The sequence below is a fragment of the Ilyonectria robusta genome (assembly GCF_021365365.1).
Source record: "Ilyonectria robusta strain PMI_751 chromosome Unknown BGZ61scaffold_30, whole genome shotgun sequence".
NCBI classification, from domain to species: domain Eukaryota; kingdom Fungi; phylum Ascomycota; class Sordariomycetes; order Hypocreales; family Nectriaceae; genus Ilyonectria; species Ilyonectria robusta.
The window spans coordinates 187,890-209,094 of NW_025764464.1; the positions used below are offsets into that span (position 1 = coordinate 187,890).

The following is a 21,205-nucleotide window of genomic DNA, read 5'->3' on the forward strand; positions in this document are numbered from 1 at the left end:
TTGGGTGTTGTTTTCCGTCCCTTCCTGCTGCTAAATTAGTAGCTTTCATAAGCGTCCATGATCCTTGCAATCAATACCCCGCATGTGCTGAGTTGGGTTAGTGCTGACCGCCAGCTTGTGCTGACTTTCGTCTGCTTATCTGGTCAGATGTAAAATATCACCCTCATAGAGTGAGTGGCCTATATGCTTCCACCTTAGATCCGTCCTCCCCTCACTTGTGGTCGCAACACACACAATGACGACAGTACAAGACCGTCACCCGGAGCTCTTCCAGCCCATAAACTATGAGTCCCCACGAGGCAAGGAACGTCGTGTACCAATGCAGGTCCTGTGCTTGGGTTTCAACCGTACCGGCACTGCGAGTAAGTCCATCTGCTAGTTCTCAACTTGCCATGAATGGTTACTAATAAATCTACCGCAGCCATGTCTGCTGCTTTGGAGAAACTAGACATTCCTTGCTGGCACTCTTTTCATCTTCTGACCACCCACTTTGGGGATAATGAGATGTGGCAGGATGCAATTGACCGCAAGTTTTTCGGCAAGGGAACGCCTTTTGCTCGGAACGAGTTTGACCAGCTGATTCACTCGTTTGGAGCCGTCAGCTCAGACACGCCTGCGATAGCCTTCGCCGACGACTTGGTCGCGGCGTATCCTGAGGCCAAAGTCGTCCTCGTCGAGAGGGATATTGAGCAGTGGTATGAAAGCTATATGCATGCTATCATAGGAAACATGTTTGACCCATTCACAAACATTGTGTATCATCTGGACCGAAGCTACATACACCCTATTGGGAAAGTCCAGAAGAGTACCGTGGCTGGATGGGCGGGCATACGGTCCCACAAAGACGCTGAGCTGAAAGCTCGACAAAAGTATCGCGAACACTATGCGTTTGTCAGGAGTATTACACCAAAGGAGCGATTGTTGGAGTTTAAACTTGAAGACGGCTGGGAACCGCTGTGCAAATTCCTCGGAAAAGAGGTACCCACAAGTGAGTTTCCCAGGCTGAATGAGAAGGCTTGGTTTGATGAGAAAGCTTCTCTGTTAGTGAAAGAAGGGTTGAAAAAGGTGGCTATCAAGGTTATTCCGTGGGTTGTTGCAATAGTTGCTACTCGCTGGGCGTGGTCCCATTACATGGCATAGACAGCCCATTTTATGGCTCAGGAAAGAAGGACATGTACCTCCAAGTGGTACGCTAGTTGTGTGAATGCAAAGACGATGCTGCGTGTCAATCTTGAGATGTCGCGGATGCCGCAAAAAGGAGAGCCAGATGCGTTTATAATCCAGTCAATAGTCAGAATTACGGACAAAGCGTTATCATTCTTCAGATCCCTCTAGGAGGCGGGATTGGTATGGAGCTTATTCGACTCCCAACAGCCCAACTATGTCTGGTGCAGTAGAGCTGAAAGGTCGTCGGGTTAAATGGTGCAGGCAGCACTGCCATAGCTCGGCCATTGCCAATAAAGCAAGCAATCAGTCCATCTTCAGACCTCAAATTCCCTCGTTTCAACTGATCGCCCTGAAACCACTGCCATCGAAAGATTCGACGGGGTTCCATTCAGCATCAGTAGCGACGATGGCTCCATCACGCTCGATCTCCCGTGGGATGCTATTTGCTCTACTTGCCATGCCGCGTTTCTTGTACGGCGCGCTGGAGCAGCAATCTCTCGCCGATGATGCTCAAAAAATCGACGACAGCCCTTTGTATCCCAGTCGAGACGCGCTGATGACAACATATCTTGACCCGAAATACCCCTGCGTCCCAGAGGAAACCAACCAGTGGTCCAACTCGACATCCCGGTCAACACTTGCGCGTCGGCGAACTTAACGATAAATAATAACGTGCTTCTGGAGTACGCCGGCCTGTGCGAAGGATGGGTAAGATCTCCATACATGGCGCTGTTTCCCAGCAGCGACTGTACTGGGGAGCATGTGCACCCAGACTGGCGTTTGAGTTGGATGGGTCCAGGCCATTGTCTATCCAAGTCTATTTGGGGCTTGTCTGCGTCGTTGAAGCCGCCCGATGGCTAGTGGTCAATCATGTTTCGCTGTGACGATGACGCATCCATCAGCAGTGCGAAGGACATGATTCCCATCGGTCTCCCACAACCTCCCCTGGTTGTCGAGAAACCTCAGAAACCTGGGCCTACTTCAGCTTCCGTCTCCGACTGGGCCTGCTTCATCGCCGAGCTGGGCATGGCCGGCTCCCCAAAGTTCATATTCCAACGCCCAGAACCCGATATCTGCGTTGAAGTGGCTCCTTGGCACCGGCTCAAGATCTACAGAAACGCGCTATGTCCAAACGGCACGGAAGCCAAGCTTGCGAGGTGGCTGGACAGCGGCTGCGCTGGAGAGCCGATGACAGTGTCATCACTGGACGAAGACTATGATGGTAAAAATGGCGAGTCAAAGTGCATTGAGATGGGGGACGATTATAAAACTCGCTATGCCTTCTGGTGCACTGGCGATGTAAAGAGCGGGACGGTCGACCAGAGCTTGTTCCCGGACGACGATGGAGAACAGATCCATCTGCACTACTCCTTTGGGGATCCTTATCAAGACGCATCTATCGAGTCAAACGCACCAACGAACCGAGCCTGGATGGATGTTTTACTCACGGCACTCCTCTTATGTTGTTTATTCTAGGGTTCTTGAGGGAGATGAATCTGACGATTCCCCACCTCGCACAGATTACCAGCCGAGGCTCGCATGCGGTATCGCATCAAGCCACAGGGATCTAGCGATAGAAGGTGGGATTAGAGCAAATTCCTTTGACAAATATTAAATAACAGGGCGCAGCTAAAACCGTATCGATTCAATTGACTCGGATCATCGAGATATTTAGCGCCCAGGCTAATTACGAAGCCAAACCCTGGGGTGACAGGCATGTACATGGATCCGAAATACGAGGCAAGCAGCCACGCTTGGCATAGAAGCATGGGAAGTTCAGCAATGGATAATCCGGAGAAAAGCAGGCTTTCTAAAACTCAACTGCGAGAGAGTGCACAAGGGGCCAAGCCAAGCGTCTTGACCGGCAATGCGGCCACGAAATTCATCATCAAAAGAGGGGCAGTGCCACAGTGGCGCAAGGTGGGCGTTCGTGGAGTTGTTGATCCGGAATGACGAATGCATAATAATGACCGCTCGTTGATGTCATAGTTTCCACAACAAATATAACATGACGCACTACACTTACAGTGCAACAAACAAATCACACCGCTGTAGATTGAATAAAGGAACAAATGCTAGCACATATGTAGCTCATTTCACCTCCTCAACATCAAGAACCAACGCTCGTCAAACCATCTCGTATCGGCATCCTCCCACAATCAACAATCATGAGCGGACCGGCCTACGTTATGCCAGTCCAGGCCGTGCAGGCCGACGGTGCTCAGCATTTCGAATCAGGTAAGTCTTCGGGGATCGGCCACCAATGCCAATCAATATTCATACTTTTATATTTTAGTCGCTCCAGCAATTCAACAGTCGCTGCCCGAAAAGCCACCACCTGAGAACCATGACCAACAAGAAGACATGGGGCCATTGAGCAAAATCATTGGTATGAATCATGCAAAGCAAAATCAAGGAGCAGCCAGAGCACCGCGCTGACTTGCGTGTCACAGCCAACCAAGACAGCCTTTATAAGTACATCAGCGTAGGTCCCTCATTCAGTCCCATTGATTACAGACCTGATTGCTCATTGCGTCTAGTGGGAGGACCCCGGTCGCACCCTCGGCTCGTACGCCCTCGCTATGAGCATCTTGTGCGCAGCACATTACGTACCTCTTACACGATTGGCCCTAAAGGCTGTAGCGACAAGCCTTGGAGGTATGTAATACCAAGCCTGCAGTAGGCCATTGAAGCTGAGCGCATGTTGACTGTGATTTGTTAGTGATTTCTCTCACGGAGTTCGCCGGTCGATGTTTCGGCCCCAATACCTTTCTCACTCGTCTCCGACCCGCGGAATATTACAAAGTCCAAGAGTCAACCCTCAACGCCACCCTCCAAGACATCCATGACTTTCTCCAATACGCTGTAGTCAAAGCCCAGAAACTCATCTTCGCTGAAAATCTTGATCAAACATTTGCTGTAAGTTGTATCTCGGGATATTCATCGCCCATAATTCGGCATTTAACTAACGGACGTGCAGGCCTTTATCGGCCTTACTTCGCTGTATTGGCTAATCAAGATCGTACCTCCCTTTGGGTTGGCTGTGCTGGGCCTAACCTCGGTCTATATGGCACCCCTTTTCACTTCGCCTCGGGCTCGTGAAGCAGCACATAACACAACAGTGCGTGCTGGAGAGCTGGCGAGCGCGGCTGCTGAGAAGGGAAATTCACTTGCCCAAGATGGCAAGACCCAGGCCGTGGATCTGGCTTCCAAGGCGCAACAAACAGGTATCGACATGAAGCGACGCATTGACGGTTCGACTCAAAACGGAAGGCAAACCGATGCCGACCTATACACCCATACTAGGAGCCCCGACGAGTCAACTCAACGTGCCAGGCAAACTGGCGCCGACCTGTCCTCCCAACCCAGAAGTCTCGACGGCAACAAATTCGAAACTGGTCTCGCAGGGAACATGTCCGAATTCTCGAATACTGGTGACACAGCTGAAAGCATGAAGGATATGGACCCAGCCGGAATTGTCGACACAACTCACTACCGCCATCCTGCCTCGGATCCTCTGCAGAATCCCATGATTCTCACGTGATGACAAGACGAGCTCCATTTCCGCGTGGTTTCAATCATTAGGTGGTAGGAGACATAGTGGCTATGAATGTTGCCATGAATACTAGTTTAGGGCGGAGTGACCAGTGCGTCAGGTGGATGCTGCGGGTGTATCAGTTCAACAAAAAGGTTACAAAAATGAAACGAGAAGTATTGAATTAATAATAAAAGGTTACTCACTTATTATCAAATGGCAGCATGTATGGATCATCTTTCAGTCAGGCATGAACGGGCGAGATGACATAGCTTCATTTGTATTCTAGCTAGCACTGTAGCATTTCCGTCTCGTTCATCGCCGAATTATTTCGGGGTAAGACTTATCATGGCCAAACTTGAAGATCAACGCCTCATTAGATGGATCACATCCAGGTTTAGACAAGTTGGAGATATGTATTGCTAAAGCCCATTCACGACATAGGTGGAATTCCACAAGCTCAATGGTAACGGTGACTAATTATTGGCATGGCTCCGCAAACCTATTCTTTATGTCATCTATACCTCTCACAAGCAGAAAGTCCAGTTTAATGAGATATATCAGTACTTTAATAGCTTCAAACTACCAATTCTGCCTTAACGATCTCGCATAAAGATAATGGCTTCTAACCCAGGCTGCATGACCCACTCCAAGCTACGGAATCTCCCATCCTTATCAGGCTTGAAGGTGAGAAGAAACTGTTCATAGATAACATAATCGACCATACACCCGCTTTCTTGCTCTTCTCGCGATCCTGGCAGAAACCCGAACGTCGACTCCCCAAAATGCTCCAGATAATGCAACTGGGTTTGCATGCCATTAAGCAGAAACTCACCAGCTTTGTCTTTGCGACTAGTCGGGCGGATTTCGAGATACAGCTTTAAGCCTTTATTGCGGTACAATCCGAACTTGTCAGTTAGATTTGCCGTAGACCGTTCGGGGCTGCTGTGGTTCCGGTAGTCATCTGCAAGACGACGATAGATTCCGAGGGATTCCTTGGCCTTCGCTTCAGCCATGCCGTCCAAGTCAAGTGCAGGGCGAAGCTGGAACAACTCCTGCATTATTGCCCGCGCTGTCCAGTCTGAAGCATCACCTAGAGCCTGCGAGTTGCTCAAGACAATGATTGCCGACTGTGTCTCTGGGAAGATGCATAACGTTGTCAGGTAGCCCGTCACTTGACCACCGTGGTAGAGCATTAGGCGGCGCGGGGAATCTTGACCGAGGATTGGACGTTCATTGGCGCCATTCGTTGACATGAACCCATACATGGGGGGGGGGGGGGGGGGGGGCATAGACAGACGTGCCCAACTGTATCCGTAGGTGTTTTCAGACAGACCATGGTGAGCGAGCTGGGTCTGATGGGCTGTGATTGTCCCCATCTCTTTGAGTACGCCAGCGGTCTCAGCGTCACCCTGGGCAGCACGGCGGATATCGATGCTCGTGAGTACTGCTTGCACCCACTTCAGCATGTCGGGCACGGTGGACCACAGGCAACCGGCAGGGCCCATCAAAGTATCGGGGGAGAGGTCCGGTCTCGGAAGCGCACCAGGGGTTCCGTCATCCTTGACGTAGTGTGGCTCTGCAACGTTGTCGTCGGTGAATTCATGGCGGGACAGCCTGATTCGACGCATCTCCAACGGTTCGAGTAGGCGTTGGGTCAGAAACGACGCCCAATCCTTGCACCCGCCTACCTTGTCGATGATGCGTGCCATGATAACATACATGTAGTTGCAGTAACTCCACTCACAATGGAACTCGGCGGCTACAGGTAAATGGGCGACGACATGTAGGAGATCCCGAGGATCCACGAGACTCTTGCCCGAGGCGCCGTACCACGAGAGGTCCAGTTGTGCCAGACCAGTGGTATGAGACAGAGCGTCGTGGACGGTTGCGCGGTGTCCAACCACGGGGTCCGAAAGCGTATGGAACGGGAGGTGATCTGACAGCTTGTCGTTCCAGGACATCTTCCCTTCATGGACCAGCATCCCACAGCACGACGCCATCATGGCTTTCATGGTTGATCCGATGACATAGGCCGTGTCGACGTCGGCGGGGGCTTTCTTGACGGCGTCACGCCATCCATCAGCGGCCTGGAGCACGACCTGACCATTGTGAATGACTCCGAACGAGACAGATGCAGCGCCTGTTGCTTCGCGAAGGCGAGTGATGGTGGGCAAAAGAGCTTGCAATCTTTGCTGAAGATTAGATGTGCGCTGCCTGATGAGGATTTGCAACTCACCTCTCTCGCGCCTGGTGGATGGACGTCTGGGTTGAAACCATGATGCGAATACACACACTTCCGAGGAGCTTGAAGGAGATCCGTAGTTGGTTTGCTGGTGGAAACGAGAAGCTGCTGGTCTCGTCTGGTCTCTACCTATCTAGTAGATATGTGCTCCTGAGGCCACAAGAGTTGCAGAGATTCACCTCCCTCTCCTTTCATGTCGCACTGTCACGTGATTGACTTTCCGCCTCGTTTGAACGCACATCGAAGTGGTCAGGCTCGGCACTTCGTCTATCGTAACACACTCTAGGGGAAGTCTAGTTGCTGTAAGTTCTCACCCTCGTTGTTTCCTTTTCTAATGGAAACGCGCATGTTCGCATTTTTTTCCACATCAATTAGATACCTAGCCAGCGATGCAGTAAGTACTGGTAACAAGTAGATTAGTAGTTAAATGCAAGGCATGGCCTTGTCTTCAAATTATATTTTACTTCATTTTTCATCATCAAAGTTCATAACCCGACACAGCATGGAGCTACTTCCTGGTAGTAGAATGAACTGTCCAACTGATGTCTCATAGTTTGAACCTCTCGAAATCCATTCTCGAGAGAAGCCGTATATTTCCAACAGTCAGACGCCGCGCATATTGGTAGGCAACATCTACATAATACGTTATGTCGACATATAACGGTACATGTTTTATTCACAGCCTCAGCACACTAAACTCTCATCTTCTACAGATCACACGCCAGACAACTGTCAATGGCAGATTGAGATGACTTTGAAGCAGCATGGTTTATTGAGCATTAAACCGCGCCGCATCCAGCTGGTGACGTGAGCTTTTTCAATTACCAATCTGATACCCTGACTTGCGCCAATTACAGAGGCCACTCACAGAGTCTAGAAGCCGCTCACGGAGCGTGTGACTGCATAGCCCATTGCGGTATGTGACGCATCTACGGTGTCACAAGAGGAATGCCATGCCGTTGACCCAATTTTCGCACACAATGCAACCGAGATGTATCACGTCGGGTTCAGCAAGGCGCACAAGTGGTTCTACCTGAACAGACAGACCAATAAAGAGGTCCTGCTAATGTAGATCTACGACAGTAGTACTCCGGATATGCCTGGTGAGTCCCGTCACTCCAAATAGTAGAGCGATTGTTTGCCCTCGAAGACCTGATCATGTACGTAATGTGATCATTCTTTCTCATGCATGTGCACCTTGGAAAACATGAAGATCCAAGAGCACGGTGACTGGACCTTTTGATTTTGCCACGACACAACATTTGGCGGATGGTGCGTTGAACCAGGCTAGTCAAGCGTTTGGAGAAGCACACGAGATTCAAAATGATCCACTGGAAAACACCAAGGCGGAGCTGGCGACGACTTTATGGTACTGGATTTGGCAAAGAACCAACTGGCACAACATGAGAAAGGTCCCGAAATTGGAGAGGAGAGCTATTTGCACCAAAAACAGTTTACCCAATCAGCAAAGGCCTGTCGATGATCATTGGGCAAACGAAGAATTCGATAACCTTGTCGTATTAAAATCGGTAATGAAGCACAAGATCCGATCGATGTTGCTGAGCAAGGCCAGTCGGGCCTCAGCTTCAGCCGGGTCTTTGAAGTACTGGACTCGCTCCGGCACTGATATCAGGTTTCTTTGTCGACTCAGCAGAATCGAATTGGTGGTCGTTCGATCGGTGGCATACTGCAATGCAGCGGGACTCGTAGGGTCGGGCGGGCTGACCACAGTTCTTGTTGTTGGCATGATGACTTCGATTGTGAGATTGATGAGAAGATGATGTGTGAAGGAGGGAAAGAATCAGGGCTCAGCTTCTTGAGCCGACTAAAGCAGCTTATATGTTCATACAGGTTTAACTTTTCCAAGCTAAAAAGCTTGATATTTGGTCATCGTGGCAGTATTGGGTAATAAATGCTTGAATTGTGGATAAAACTGTGATTTTTTGACCTTGTGCCGGCAACTTGCTCATCTTGAGGGAGCAGACAGAAGTTAGATTAGTAATGAAGCACAAGAGCGAAGAACGATAGTGTGGCGACTGTCAAAGGTATTTCCGATTCATGGGATATCAGTCAATCTTTTTTGAAGATCTGTCCCTGTTCCTCCTCCTCGTCCATTCTCCAGCAAAGCGCGGCTTGGGATAGAAACCCAATCTTGTAAAACCAATACGGCCTACACCGCTGGCCACGGTTGACGACTTGGTCAAAGGTCTCATTGAAGACAAAAAAGTCCTCGTGACAATGGCGGAGCGTATATTTCTCGTCTTGTCGGCCTTGCAACGACATGTTTAGTTCCCTTTTGTCGCCCTGTGTGCAGAGTGCCACGACGATGCGAAATTGGCGCGTCTTGTTCCAAAAAGTGCCCGTGTACCGTTCAAGGTTGGTGGGAGGGGCGCTGGGCTTCTTCTCTTTGTCTAGCATTTCCTGCACGCGTTCCATGGCGGAGCGTTGCCTCGAAGCTGCTGCCATGGTGTACTGGTCAAAAGGAGTCCTGATGCTTCCGCATAGAAATGCCTCGGTCAGTGCCTGTGCGGTCAAGTCGGTCGCATCGCAGTGGCCCAGGGCATTTCTGAGCACAACAATGCCACTATTCAGCTCGGGCATCAGGTATACCGTAGATGAGCAACCGGAGCTACTGCCGCCTTGGTGAAAAACCAATGGCGCGTCGCTCGAATCGCCAATGGTTTGATAGGCATCCAGTAAGTCGTAATTGCTGCTGAACAGGCTCATTTGGTTGGGCAACTGGGTTCTCGCCCATCCCATACCGTAGGACTGTTCTCGAAGCGACGTGGGGTCCCGGAAAGGCATGGTTGGTTCGAATATCGTCCGGATATGGATGGAGATGGTGTTGAGGTCTCTAAAGATAGAGTTGGGCATGAGATCGATGAAGTTGCGCAGCAACGCACTGTAGAATGTCATGAGATCACGCAAACAACTTCGGACACAGCCCGAGGCGAAAATGGCCGTATCACTGCAGAGGCTAGGCGGTGGAACCTGGCAAAGCCCCCGGTCGTGATACGTAACGTAGGCTTGTGCAACATTCTGGTCCGACGCTGGAGGAAGTGTCGTGAATGTGCGCTTCATATTCAACGGCTCGAAGATGCGCTTCGCCAGAAAGTCGCCGTAACTCATCGACGACAATTGCTCGATGACACATCCCACAACATGGTAGCCGACATGGTTGTAGATGAACTTCTGGGGAGGATGGCTGGGGCTGAGATGGGCAAAAACATCAGTGCCCTGAGTCTTCTTGAGGAGAAGCCGATTGTCGGACCCAAGAAATAGGGCTTCTGACGTGCATAATCCTGTGCTGTGGCTCAGCAACTCTCGAATAGTGAATTTGCCATTTTCAGTGTCACGCAATTCTACGAGAAACTTGTCGACACGATCATCCCAGTCAAGTTTGCCATCGGAAACGAGACAAGCGACGGCCAGAGTAGTGAAGCCTGTGCTCATGGGCCCGAGGTTGAAGACGGTGTCGATGTCTGGACGTAACTGCTTTCTAACGTCACGGAAGCTGTAGTAGCTGTTGAGCACTTTGCCGTCCCGGTTGAAGATCCCTATTGCAAGGCCTGGAGTTCCAGACTCGCGACAGACGTGATGAATCGTGAACTTGGCCATGTGGAGGACGTCTTCATATGGCCATCCGCAGTTGAGGCGGAGCTTGGCGATTGTCGTTTCCATCATGGAGCAGGGAAGTGGGTTTGTCGCTTTGGTCTTTCGGGTCTTGGTAGCAGATATAAAGATGTCAAGTCGATCAATAACTAGTCGCTTTAATGTAGACGAGGCAGAAGTTGTGGAGAAGAGGTTGAAGAGAGGAGGCGGGGAAGGACGAAGTGGTTGGAAAGAGAGCTTATTGATATGTTGACATGGAACTCTAAGTAGCTAGCTAAGGGGGCGTGACATTTTATATTCTGATATGGATCACGCATCCTGGTGATTGACTTAAAAATTTAGGGGTGAATCAAGACGCCGAGCAAAGACGGCTATGACACGCCCATCAACAGAAGTAAGGATGAGAAAGATTCCGTGACTCGGAGAAGAAAAAGACTAATATACACATATTCGCTGAACACCAACAGTAATCAGCAAGTCAACTACTTCTTGACCTTGTCAAGGGTTTCTCTCCACACCCTTGGCGTGATACCAGTCGCATGGCCGCTGTTATCCAACTTGAACTCGAAGTCGTCGATGCCAATGTCCCCATACTTGACCGCATCAACACCACCCCACGACATACAAAGGTCAGTCCAAGGATCAAGGTCGGTTGATACAGGCTCGACTGCCCTGTTCTCATACACCCCCCTGAATCTGATGGTTCCATTGTTCTCAATACCCGCGGGATAGAGCCTCAGCCCAGCATATCCCATGTTGAAAACGTCCCTAAATGTCTGCAGCATGTCGACGGCACCTCTTGTCCAGTTCTGAACTACCAGACCGCTCAGAGTATCGTCGACTCCGACCACGATTTTGCCATGGGAGTTCTCGTATTTACCGGCGAACCTAGCCTTTGCCGTCTCTCGTGAGGCTTCTTCAAGGGCAGGAATCATTGTCTGAGTGATGAGGCTGGGTACAAGGGATAACAGGTCCGCCCCCGCGATATCACCCGCGAGCGAGATGACGAAACCAAAATCGTGGTCCGGTGAAAGAGCAAGCATGGAGCTGTAGGATCCCAACATGCCGTTTTTGGTGTAAAGATCAACGACACGGGTTTGGTTCGACTTGGGGGAGATGGGAAGTAGCAGACGCCGAATCTCCCACGGCATACCCACGGACGCTTGGAGTTCTGCGGTGTGCGACACAGGCTTAAGCCACGCTCGGGTGACGTGGTCGGGCAGAATAGAGGAGCTAAGAATGGATTGCGCGATAGCCGTGAGATCTGAGGGAGTCGAGAACATGCCGCCGTAGCTGAACAAAACAGTTAGAAAATACGACAGGTAAATAGAATCATAGAAAGGTGACACCTACGGACTAGCATCAGCCATTGTACGATCCCACCACGAGATGGTCTTGTTTCCGGGAATCACGGCGTTGCTGTCATCTTTGGGAGCTTCTAGCGTTGTGTTATTGAGCCCAAGAGGGCCGAGAAGTGCTGAATTGAACGACTCTTCAAACGTCTTGTTGGTCATCGCCTCCAGAGCATATGCCAAGATCTGATATGCCATGTTGGAGTAGATTGGAGTGTTTGAGGTTGAAGTCACCGGGAGAGCTATCTTGGAGGTGATGCCCTTGAAAAACTCTAGAACGGTAGATTAGTACTGGAATACAGGGTGGCTTGGATGTGAGATGAGATGGCGTAAATGGAAGTATCATTTAAATTACTGACCTTTGCGAGTACAGGCTCTTTTGCCAAATGCAGCATCGCATGCAGGGGTGTCTTGCTTTTTAAGGGAGGGCAAACCGAAAGATTCGGGACTGAGCCCTAAGTCTTTCAGCTGTACGGAAAAGTCTCCAAATCCAACTTGAAGAATATTAGCCAAGGTTCCCCGAATCAACCATCTTATGATGACATACAGTTTCGCCCAATACCGGACATGTGACTTCCCAGTTGACCAATGGTCACTTCATCCCATTGAGTGCCTTGAACAGGATCTCTTCGATGCTTGACAGCCTTGGCCAGCTCGGGAACCCACTGGGTGACAGGGTCATTCAACCGTTTGATGCCAACTTCAGCAAGAAGGGTGTAAACAGTGAGGAGCTTTGAGACACTTCCAATGCGGAATACCGTGTTTTCGTTCAAGGAGCCAGATGTCAAAGACTTTTTCGTGGATTCCGGAACGTATTTGTAGTGGAAGAGTTTGTCTGTTCCTGAAAAGGCTTGCACGTAGAAGGTCGTATTTGTGCCAGCCTCCACGACTTCATCCATCAGGCCAGTCAGCTGAACAACTGCATCTTTGATGGCTCTAGAGTCGCCGAGGTTCTTGCGAACAGGCGGGAAGACGGGTCCGAGAAGGGGGCATGTTGGGGTGGTTTGGCTGAGTGCGCTTCTGGCGAGAGTCAGCAGCACCAGTAGGGGACTGGAAATATGCATATTGCAACAAGAAGAGAGCGGGAGTAAGATAATTGTAGCAGCTGAGTGTCGAATGAGTTGTTGCAAGTTTGTTCATGTCTGAGGGCGACTACGGTCGGGCTTTATAGACCAGCAAACCACATGCCATGTCAGACTTGCCGGTGCCTTGTTGAAGTCTTGGCAGCTATGGTAGCGAATCGGAGGAATCAACGACATAGAGATCGTTGTGATTGGTAGGATCGGAAAACTGCAATCTAGAAAGGCCGCAAGATTGAAATAGCGGCGTAAATCTCCTCGTCATCTTACGCCAAGATCCGAGAGGATTTCAATGGATCGCCATGTTGAGGCTTCAATCAAGCTAACCAAGATCTGGGGAGCCAATCAGCTTCAACCAAGACCAAAGACGCCAGATGATTGGCCGGGTCGTACAACAACTGCGCCATAAAGCGGGGGCAAATCTCACCGAAGACTTGGCTCTGGAGACATATCCTTGTGTCTAGACGTCGAAGCGACTTCAGCATCATCTGACTCTGGCAAATCCAGTCACAAGTTGTCATTCATGATCGGTGAAAAGGCAGAGCTCGGCGCGAAGCCCGTGGCAGCACGCAAGAGACGCGCTCACAAGAAGGTCAAGACGGGATGCGCCACCTGCAAGTATGTTCCCTGCGCCGGTCTCAAGCGAGCCACAGGTCAACCCATGCTAATTGCTGGAGTTCAGAATTCGAAAAGTGCGCTGTGATGAAGAGAAACCTGCCTGCAACCGCTGTGTCTCAACTGGGCGCAAGTGTGACGGCTATGCGGTACCCTCCGAGCCGCCCAAGGGAGTCACGACAAGCTTGCATCTCTACCGCCCAGCTGCCGACGCCAAGCTCATCCTCCCCGCAAAGAACCTCAACGAGATCCGAAGCTACCGATTCTTCATGGATGTCACGGCTCCTACTATCGCCACCACGTTCGACGCCGACTTCTGGCGGTTCGAAGTTCCCAGGATATGCCAATCCGACCCCGCTATATGGCACGCCATCGTGAGCTTTGGATCCATCCATGAGAGTTACGTGACTCCAGGACCGTCGCAATACGTCAAAAACTTGTTCGCTATGCAGCAGTTCAGTGCCTCTATTCGATATTTGACTGCTCCAAGCTACACTGATAAATGGAGGGCGCTCGTCATCAGCACCATCTTTACATGTGTATGCCATCTCGAGGGACTTCCAGACCAGGCTCGCATGCATCTCCGAGCTGGCCACAAGCTTCTTGAGGAAATCCTGCTCGAAGAAAGAAGCCGCCACGTCAAGGGACTCGGTCCTCACTTACCACGCTCGCCGTCAAGCATGGCCCCGGTATCGTTATCTTCAATCAGCTCTATCCTCACCGGCTTCCAAATTACAGAGCAAGCGCTAAGTCGAGGCGGCATCTCGGATCTTCCCACGTTGATATCGCACCACGATGGCTTCACCGCGTGGCGCTATTACACGGCACCATCTAAGTCGCCGTACTTGACAGTCGAGAACCTGACAAGGGCTACTCGGGCTGCTGAGTCGCTGTTGAATGGCCTCTGTTTTTTTATGCAGAAACATTCCGAAGAAATCAAGGACCTCCTCCTCGGCAGAGGTGATGCTAGATCGCTGGAGTCTATCGCCTCGGAACAAGGGCTAGAGACGAGGTGCTTCAGAGAAATCTCAAAGACAATTCGTTCTTTGGAGGCAGAACAGACGACTGCTGAAGCATGGAACGATAGCACAGATTATCCGTTGAAGAAAGCCCTCCTCACCCTAAAGCTATATCACGAAACCAACCGTTTCATCATCTTAAAAGATCCAGATGAACCTGACATGGCGAAGAGAATCGCAGCTTTGCCAGCAATTGGTGTGCGAATTGTCGACCTTGCCGAGGAAATCCTCGACCTTCCAAAGACGGGAAACGACAAGTCTTTCGTGCCGAGTCCTGCGACCTCCAACCCACTATTTGTTGTTGCGCACTCTGGGTTTACCCGAGAATCACGACGACGTGCAGTGCAACTGCTCAAGCGTCCCCAAATGGTAGGTCTTTGGGATACTCTGCTCACGGCGAGGATAGCCGAGGCTATTATGGAGAGGGAGGAGATGGTGGCATATCAGGATCAGTTGAGAAAGGTTTCAGAGGGAACACTGGCCCCGGAATCGATGCAGATGAGTGGCGATGTTCCGATGCAGCCTTTGCATCGTATTTTCAGCATGACCGTCTCCGTGACTGGGAGAAGGAAGGCAACTATATCATTGCGGACGTGGCAAGACTGGATACAAGGGGAACGCGGGCAGCAGAGCGTCATCAAATGGTAATAGTGCCATAATAGCGAAGTGCCCAGTGTAGTTTATATCTTAGACCGTGCTGGTTAATAGACAACGCAAGCTTTACGAATGCTGGACTTTCTTGGAGATACTGATTCCTATGGCTAGACTGTAACCTGACGCCGCTGAGGATATAATGCGAAGAAAAGCTAAAGAATCCTCAATCTTGATATACTATCGTAAGAAAACATCACTTTATCCTAGAGAAGCTATATAGTATGTAATATTTAACTAATGACGCAATGCCATAAAGTACCTATAGGGTGAAATACCCTTGTCCATTGCTGTGGAAAAGGAATTCACATTATATCACTCCGAGCGTTGTATCTCTACAACTTTCGTCTATAGCTAAAGAATGTCTCAAACAAACGATCCTGTTGACCAGGAGTAAACTGGTTAGTGCTATAAAAAGAGTAGTTAGCTCTGTCCAACCCGATATAGGTAGGTCCAGCTTCACTGGTCTGCAACTGAGAATCACGAGAAGAAAGAGACATACCAGTTATCATCCGTGTAGCCCATGAAGTTATGAATGGGATCCACGCCTGGGCTATCCGGACAGCTATCCGACCCAATGGGACATCCGTAAATCTCAGTTCTCTGCGCAGGCGTGTCGGCGACAAAGTCACCTGTCGCCGAGCAACCCCCAGCAAAAGTGTGGTTCAGACCAAACCAGTGCCCAGCCTCGTGGACAGCAAGATGGCCCAGGTTCCACTCCTCGAATGCTCCTTGCTCAGCTGTGATTCCCGGCATCGTCATGGCGCTGAGCTGGCATGAGTCCAAGCCAAAGGTGTCGTTGTCGCCTTCCCCGATGGTTGTGGGCCAGTTGCAGTATCCCGTAGCACCTGGCGAATACTTGCTGAAGAAGTACAGGTTCAAGGCATCGTAGCCGCCCTTGCGTGTACTTTTAAAGTATTCCTTTTCTTCTTCTTCGTGGTACACCCAACCCTTATCCGCGCCTTCGTAAATGAGGAACGAGTGGCCCGTGAGGTTGTCTACGACGCGCTCGGTCGAGTTCAGCACGAGGTTGACGCTGTACTTGGCGAATGACTCGTGTAGGACCTTCCACTGCGCGTCGACGATCTTGTCGGTGATGAGATTCTCGTCTTCCTCGGTGCTGGCGATGTGGAAGTTCACATCTACAGTGATGTTGCTGGGAAGGTCCTGGCGGCGGATAGACTTATGAAGATTGGAACGGCGGGTTGCGTCTTGTACGAGACCCTCATCGGAAACGAGACATCCGCGGCCTCGGGGTGCTGCTTGTTTAGCATCGGCTCCAGCTCCAGCTAGGGCCAATAAAGCCAGACTAAAGATCATGTTGAAGGTTGTCCTGTCGCTTATGTGTATGGAATGAAGACAGTTGGGAATCATGCACAAGGGCGAGAAGGGTGCAAACCGTCTTCTAATTGTACTTATCAGTGTCCCCTGTTAGCAATACGAGATCAGTCCGTTCGCTCATTCACCTTCCTCGTATTGTTAGCGTCGTAGCTATTTTAATCTCGGAATACCACCTTGGCAACTTGGCATCTTGGCCGGTGCTCCACCGGCGGGTTTGCGAGCCTATTTGAAGTGTTGTTTCCGACCCCAGTCACCACCTTCAAACTCTGTTCTCGACTATCCTTTCCCTTTTCCACATGAACGAACGTTAGATACAAGCAGGGATTGATGCGGATCCTAAATCTATCTCCACCGCCGCCAACGGTCCTTCGCCGACGGAGCTACTGGACTCAGATCAAAACTACTTTCCGACTCGGCACGTCAGAAACGAAGATGGCTTCAGAACTGTGACCAAGCCGAGACATCTCAGCAGCTACTCCGATCCGTTCATATATTTCGTCCTCATCTCCGGCCTTGTGCTTTCGAACGATCAATCCAGCTTGCCAACCCGCCGACTTCGCCGTAGCGGCCACGATTTCTAGGTAGTGGAAGACTCTGTTGTCGGTATTTTCCTCTTTACAATCTACAGAAACTCCCCAGTCTTCGTCTGAAAGTTGAATATCTGGGTAGAATGGTAATGTTCGGCCGCATTGTCCTTCAATGCTCCAATCGGTTCGAAACGGCGACATTTCATCATCCACGTTGACTTGATGAATAATCCTAACTTCGATCATCCGCGTTGTAAGATGGATTTGACCGGCGGATATCGGATTATAATCCCCGATTGTCTTCGTTGTATCGACATGCGTGCAGTCAACATCCTCAAGTCCGCTCTCAAAGTAGCTCTCCGTAGAGATGGACAGCGCGCCTGTGTCCCTGGCAGTCGGCCAATTTATTCCGCAATCAACCGAAACCCACGACCACGACGGCTTCCTATACTTCCGCGCACAAAGCGTAGTTGATTGGTCGCAGCGCCAGAGGAGGTCATACGGCAAGGCATCCTTCCAAAGCCCAGATATGTACAAGTCAGCGCAGCTTGATCCACGAAGGAGCTCGGCGACACCCGTGATAGCGAATGCTCTATCGCTTGGCACAGTGAGCGAACGTCGAGAAAAGGTTTTGACGCATTCTCGCCACATGGGCCGGACGCGCTCCTGAGATGGATGGTCAACAGTGAGCCAAAACGCCGCGTTCATGTTATTCATCGTCCTGCCAGAACCCATGAAATTTGTCATTTTCCCACATTGGCAGGAGATATTCCCCTTACATTCCCACACTAACTCGGCGGGAGTAAAGTGGACGATGCGGCGGGCGAGCAGACGTTCTTGAAAACCCCATCCCCGGCATAACAGTGGCAGCTCCTTTTGGATGAATTCCTCCCACTGCTTGCGGGGCATCGTTCTGCATGCCCGCATCACGGTGTGAAACATGTCGTCCGACGGTGACGAGTCGTGTGCTTTGGTATGAAGACCTTCTTGAGTACTTCGCGATGCCATTGCAGCAATGACGAGACTGGCATTGGAGTAAATGGCGCCCATCTTTCTGGCCTCGCGTCGCCAGTCTACATCGTCGTCTTGGACAATGCACAACGCATCGACCCAGAGATAGCGGAAGCCAAGAGCTTCCACAATCTCAAAGGTCTGTTTGATGGTAAGAGGCAACGCGTCGGTAGGAATGCTCTCCTTCATCCGGGATAATGTGGCTTTGAGTGTTTGGAGGTTCCCGGTCAATCCCCAACAGTAGCTCAGAGCTACAAACTCCGGGAGGCTGTGCAACGATGCTACGTTGACGAGGCGTGCTCTTCCACTGGTAGCATCGATCTCGATGAGTCGACCCGGGAGCGTGTTGGATCGGCGAGTATTGCATCCAGATGTGTCGTGTTGTGACACGCATGTCGCCATCCAAGACTTGACAGCTTCGATTTCGGCCTTCCGCTCGCCATTTGTGTCGCAAATAGAGCCTTCCATGGTTTTTGCCTGCAACCTGAATGAGCTCGTTTGATCAGGTCGCCCGGGATCGAGAGGAGCGAGGTGGTGAGTGCATGCGATATTTGAACTGGATTGGACGATCGGAAAACTGCAGCGAAGAGCGTTGGTTATGTAGTAAATCGAACTGCAAGGCTGCCTAGGGCGCCGAGGCAGAATCGCAAGGTTGAATGCACTCAATCCACGCATAGGCCTCCAACCACACGAATCGTTTGCATAGCTGGACTTTCTGCGGCACAATATTTACGCCAAGTGTACCTTCACGTTTGACAAATCGGAAATTATACTCAAGGAAGAGATATTTAATTCTCACTCGAAGATCCAAGCCACCGGCAACGACTCGAACTTGCGGTGCTCTAGGCTTACCCCGCATCCTATCATTACAACCCCGGAGATACCGGGTTCTGGCCATACATCTAGGTAAGTTACGAATAAAAGGGACGTATACAACAATGGACAGCAGAAGTACTCTAGCGATGGAAGCATCTGCTACAAAATAATAGGTAGTTACTCGGCTACAGACTGGTCATGGTTCAAGTTCACTTCGGCCTTTGGAAATGACCCATGTAGATCATGGGGCACATTTACAGAGGAGACGACCAAAAAATGGACTCGCTCACGATCGGATAGAGACCCCAACCAACTCATGCACCTATGGTTTGCATTCCAGTCCATCAACTACTTTTGACAGCCCGCGGAGACGGTGAGAAGGAGAATGCGACTGGACCCCCCTGGCTATGTCAAGCCGCCAAGGCCGGCTAGTTCATTGAGCTTTGGTAGGACGTTTTTGCACAAAACATCATGTTACCATCGGTTGGTCTGTTGGTTCACCTGCAGCCAACACCTGGTTCCCAGTGGCCCATTCGTTTCGCTAAACTGCTGACGCGTACAGCGGCAGGGGTTCGTAGGTATTCAAACAATTGCTTCATGAATGAGGGGTAGAAGATTTTGCGTCCTTTTGCAGACTCTGCTGGACTGCTCAGTTGGTCTCACTCCTCCGCCAACACGACTCATTACTTGAGTCATGGCTACAATCAACCCTAACCCCGTTGTGGTGCCCGACGATGAAGTGCTGATACCTGACCCAACGACGCAGTAACATACATTGACTTAGTGTGTGGGTTCCCAGCGATGGGGATTCTTCAATTGGACATGTATGTGCAAATCACTCGCCTCTAAGTATTTTTGCCAACGCTGACCGGATGACAGGACACTGCATCATCAACTCAAAGTGTGTCAAGCTCCATTGTAGACTACAGACGCGAAAACGGCAGGACGTATCACCGATACAAGGATAGAAGTGGGTTCCCAGCTACCCAAAGACACCACCCCAAATCCATCATGGTACTAATATTCCCAACCATTAAAATACAATTTTCCCAACGATGACCAAGAAAGCGATAGGCTAGGTATGGGTGTTAATATTATTTCGAGTGTTCTTGCTAATGAGGTTAAGACTTACAACACCATTTGTTCCTTCTTACCTTCGACAACAAGCTTGGTCTTGCGCCACCAAATCGGCCTGGTGCAAAGGTCGAAACAATTCTCGATGTGGGAACTGGGACAGGTGTCTGGGCTATGGACTACGGCGATGAGCATCCAGAGGCAAAGGTATGATGGCCTGCTTAAGCCCGATGATAGTATCTAGCTTTTGAAGGTCATTGGAATCGATCTTTCCCCCATTCAACCAAACTTGTATGGACCGACCAGGCAGTATCATATTCTTAGTACAGTGTCCCCATAAACGTCGAATTTCTCATTGACGATATTGAGGAGCCGTGGTCTTATCGTCAGCCCTTCGATTAAATCCATAGCAGAATGATGACGTCGAGCATCGCAAAATGGCCAGACTATCTACGAGATGTTTATGAGTAAGCATAGGTGCAGGGTCTGGGTTCTAAAACTGACGCACGTAGAAACCTCTCCCCGGGTGGCTACTTTGAGATGCAAGAGATGGATCTTATGACAAACTCAGATGATGGTACCCTGCGTGATGATCATGCTCTTTTCAAGTGGCTTCGGCTCTTAGGTGAAGCAATGGTAAAGCTTGGCCGACCATTTCAGGACATGATGAGTTTGAAAGAGATCATGGCCGAGGTCGGGTTTGTTGACATTGTCGTGACCTCTTTCAAGTGGCCGACCAATACTTGGCCTCGAGATCAGAAACACAAGGAGCTCGGGGCGTGGAATAACGAGAACATATCCATTGGACTTGAAGGCCTAACTATGGCGCCTTTGACAAGGGCCCACGGCTGGACCCAGAAAGAGGTTCTCGTCTTTCTGGCCGACGTGAGGAAAGACTTGAATGATAAGGCAATCCACGCTTACTGGCCGATGTATGCGCTCTTCTTTCCTGCTTTCAGCACATACTAACATGAGAACAGATATTCGATCTATGGGAAGAAGCCGGAGGCCTAACTTTGCACGCCAACCCATATTAAATTGTCAGGGATTATTTTATTTCCAGGAATCTCGCCGGTTCGCGAGACTTGCTCCGATTTGTGCTGCACAATCTAGGACTATTTCGCGCATTCACTTTGTAGCGGGGATTGTCAATTATCGAAC

General features: G+C 50.3%; 11 protein-coding genes across 11 annotated transcripts; 6 read left to right on the plus strand and 5 right to left on the minus strand.

Annotated features, from left to right (window-relative positions):
- The first annotated feature begins 162 nt into the window (after nt 1–162).
- BGZ61DRAFT_401430 (efflux pump antibiotic resistance protein) lies at nt 163–1,263 on the plus strand. The gene is made up of 2 exons (XM_046243055.1): nt 163–362; nt 422–1,263. Exons 1-2 carry the CDS (start codon nt 236–238, stop codon nt 1,138–1,140), a joined length of 846 nt encoding a protein of 281 aa, XP_046097271.1. The 5' UTR covers nt 163–235; the 3' UTR covers nt 1,141–1,263.
- Nucleotides 1,264–2,037: 774 nt separating this feature from the next.
- BGZ61DRAFT_484440 (uncharacterized protein) lies at nt 2,038–2,643 on the plus strand (the record flags this gene model as incomplete). The annotated part of the gene is made up of 1 exon (XM_046249612.1): nt 2,038–2,643. The coding sequence occupies one exon, from the start codon at nt 2,038–2,040 to the stop codon at nt 2,641–2,643; it is 606 nt and encodes a 201-aa protein (XP_046097272.1).
- Nucleotides 2,644–3,194: 551 nt separating this feature from the next.
- BGZ61DRAFT_401434 (Reticulon-domain-containing protein) lies at nt 3,195–5,132 on the plus strand. The gene is made up of 6 exons (XM_046243056.1): nt 3,195–3,405; nt 3,464–3,556; nt 3,621–3,652; nt 3,708–3,825; nt 3,890–4,086; nt 4,148–5,132. The coding sequence occupies exons 1-6, from the start codon at nt 3,336–3,338 to the stop codon at nt 4,709–4,711; spliced, it is 1,074 nt and encodes a 357-aa protein (XP_046097273.1). The 5' UTR covers nt 3,195–3,335; the 3' UTR covers nt 4,712–5,132.
- A 161-nt stretch (nt 5,133–5,293) lies between these two features.
- On the minus strand, nt 5,294–7,188 carry BGZ61DRAFT_509917 (beta-lactamase/transpeptidase-like protein; the record flags this gene model as incomplete). The annotated part of the gene is made up of 2 exons (XM_046252031.1): nt 5,294–6,919; nt 7,127–7,188. 2 exons carry the CDS (start codon nt 7,186–7,188, stop codon nt 5,299–5,301), a joined length of 1,683 nt encoding a protein of 560 aa, XP_046097274.1. The 3' UTR covers nt 5,294–5,298.
- Nucleotides 7,189–8,043: 855 nt separating this feature from the next.
- Nucleotides 8,044–8,804, plus strand: BGZ61DRAFT_484443 (uncharacterized protein; the record flags this gene model as incomplete). The annotated part of the gene is made up of 4 exons (XM_046249613.1): nt 8,044–8,050; nt 8,098–8,107; nt 8,161–8,707; nt 8,799–8,804. 4 exons carry the CDS (start codon nt 8,044–8,046, stop codon nt 8,802–8,804), a joined length of 570 nt encoding a protein of 189 aa, XP_046097275.1.
- Nucleotides 8,805–9,017: 213 nt separating this feature from the next.
- Nucleotides 9,018–10,628, minus strand: BGZ61DRAFT_538712 (beta-lactamase/transpeptidase-like protein; the record flags this gene model as incomplete). The annotated part of the gene is made up of 1 exon (XM_046254686.1): nt 9,018–10,628. The coding sequence occupies one exon, from the start codon at nt 10,626–10,628 to the stop codon at nt 9,018–9,020; it is 1,611 nt and encodes a 536-aa protein (XP_046097276.1).
- A 413-nt stretch (nt 10,629–11,041) lies between these two features.
- Nucleotides 11,042–12,975, minus strand: BGZ61DRAFT_366427 (beta-lactamase/transpeptidase-like protein; the record flags this gene model as incomplete). Its single annotated transcript, XM_046241681.1, has 4 exons — nt 11,042–11,852; nt 11,913–12,183; nt 12,271–12,405; nt 12,459–12,975. The coding sequence occupies 4 exons, from the start codon at nt 12,973–12,975 to the stop codon at nt 11,042–11,044; spliced, it is 1,734 nt and encodes a 577-aa protein (XP_046097277.1).
- A 460-nt stretch (nt 12,976–13,435) lies between these two features.
- BGZ61DRAFT_462190 (uncharacterized protein) lies at nt 13,436–15,339 on the plus strand. Its single transcript, XM_046247252.1, has 2 exons — nt 13,436–13,608; nt 13,673–15,339. The coding sequence occupies exons 1-2, from the start codon at nt 13,514–13,516 to the stop codon at nt 15,270–15,272; spliced, it is 1,695 nt and encodes a 564-aa protein (XP_046097278.1). The 5' UTR covers nt 13,436–13,513; the 3' UTR covers nt 15,273–15,339.
- A 271-nt stretch (nt 15,340–15,610) lies between these two features.
- BGZ61DRAFT_366567 (metalloprotease) lies at nt 15,611–16,595 on the minus strand (the record flags this gene model as incomplete). The annotated part of the gene is made up of 2 exons (XM_046241698.1): nt 15,611–15,683; nt 15,778–16,595. The coding sequence occupies 2 exons, from the start codon at nt 16,593–16,595 to the stop codon at nt 15,611–15,613; spliced, it is 891 nt and encodes a 296-aa protein (XP_046097279.1).
- Nucleotides 16,596–17,557: 962 nt separating this feature from the next.
- BGZ61DRAFT_366528 (heterokaryon incompatibility protein-domain-containing protein) lies at nt 17,558–18,556 on the minus strand (the record flags this gene model as incomplete). Its single annotated transcript, XM_046241692.1, has 1 exon — nt 17,558–18,556. A coding segment is annotated over one exon (999 nt), but the record flags the coding sequence as incomplete, so codon positions are not given.
- A 1,108-nt stretch (nt 18,557–19,664) lies between these two features.
- Nucleotides 19,665–21,202, plus strand: BGZ61DRAFT_509920 (S-adenosyl-L-methionine-dependent methyltransferase; the record flags this gene model as incomplete). The annotated part of the gene is made up of 10 exons (XM_046252032.1): nt 19,665–19,735; nt 19,770–19,794; nt 19,850–19,940; nt 20,035–20,049; nt 20,097–20,251; nt 20,298–20,335; nt 20,374–20,421; nt 20,455–20,511; nt 20,557–20,976; nt 21,025–21,202. The coding sequence occupies 10 exons, from the start codon at nt 19,665–19,667 to the stop codon at nt 21,056–21,058; spliced, it is 954 nt and encodes a 317-aa protein (XP_046097281.1). The 3' UTR covers nt 21,059–21,202.
- Nucleotides 21,203–21,205: the final 3 nt, after the last annotated feature.

What these genes read in the sequence shown, in the direction of transcription:
- BGZ61DRAFT_401430 (XM_046243055.1), top strand. Translation starts at nt 236, where the DNA reads ATGACGACAGTACAAGACCGTCACCCGGAGCTCTTCCAGCCCATAAAC. An exon ending in CAACCGTACCGGCACTGCGA is followed by an intron (nt 363 to 421) that starts GTAAGTCCATCT and finishes AATCTACCGCAG; the next exon opens with CCATGTCTGCTGCTTTGGAG.
- BGZ61DRAFT_462190 (XM_046247252.1), top strand. Translation starts at nt 13,514, where the DNA reads ATGATCGGTGAAAAGGCAGAGCTCGGCGCGAAGCCCGTGGCAGCACGC. An exon ending in ACGGGATGCGCCACCTGCAA is followed by an intron (nt 13,609 to 13,672) that starts GTATGTTCCCTG and finishes GCTGGAGTTCAG; the next exon opens with AATTCGAAAAGTGCGCTGTG.
- BGZ61DRAFT_401434 (XM_046243056.1), top strand. Translation starts at nt 3,336, where the DNA reads ATGAGCGGACCGGCCTACGTTATGCCAGTCCAGGCCGTGCAGGCCGAC. An exon ending in GCCATTGAGCAAAATCATTG is followed by an intron (nt 3,557 to 3,620) that starts GTATGAATCATG and finishes TGCGTGTCACAG; the next exon opens with CCAACCAAGACAGCCTTTAT. An exon ending in ATCTTGATCAAACATTTGCT is followed by an intron (nt 4,087 to 4,147) that starts GTAAGTTGTATC and finishes ACGGACGTGCAG; the next exon opens with GCCTTTATCGGCCTTACTTC.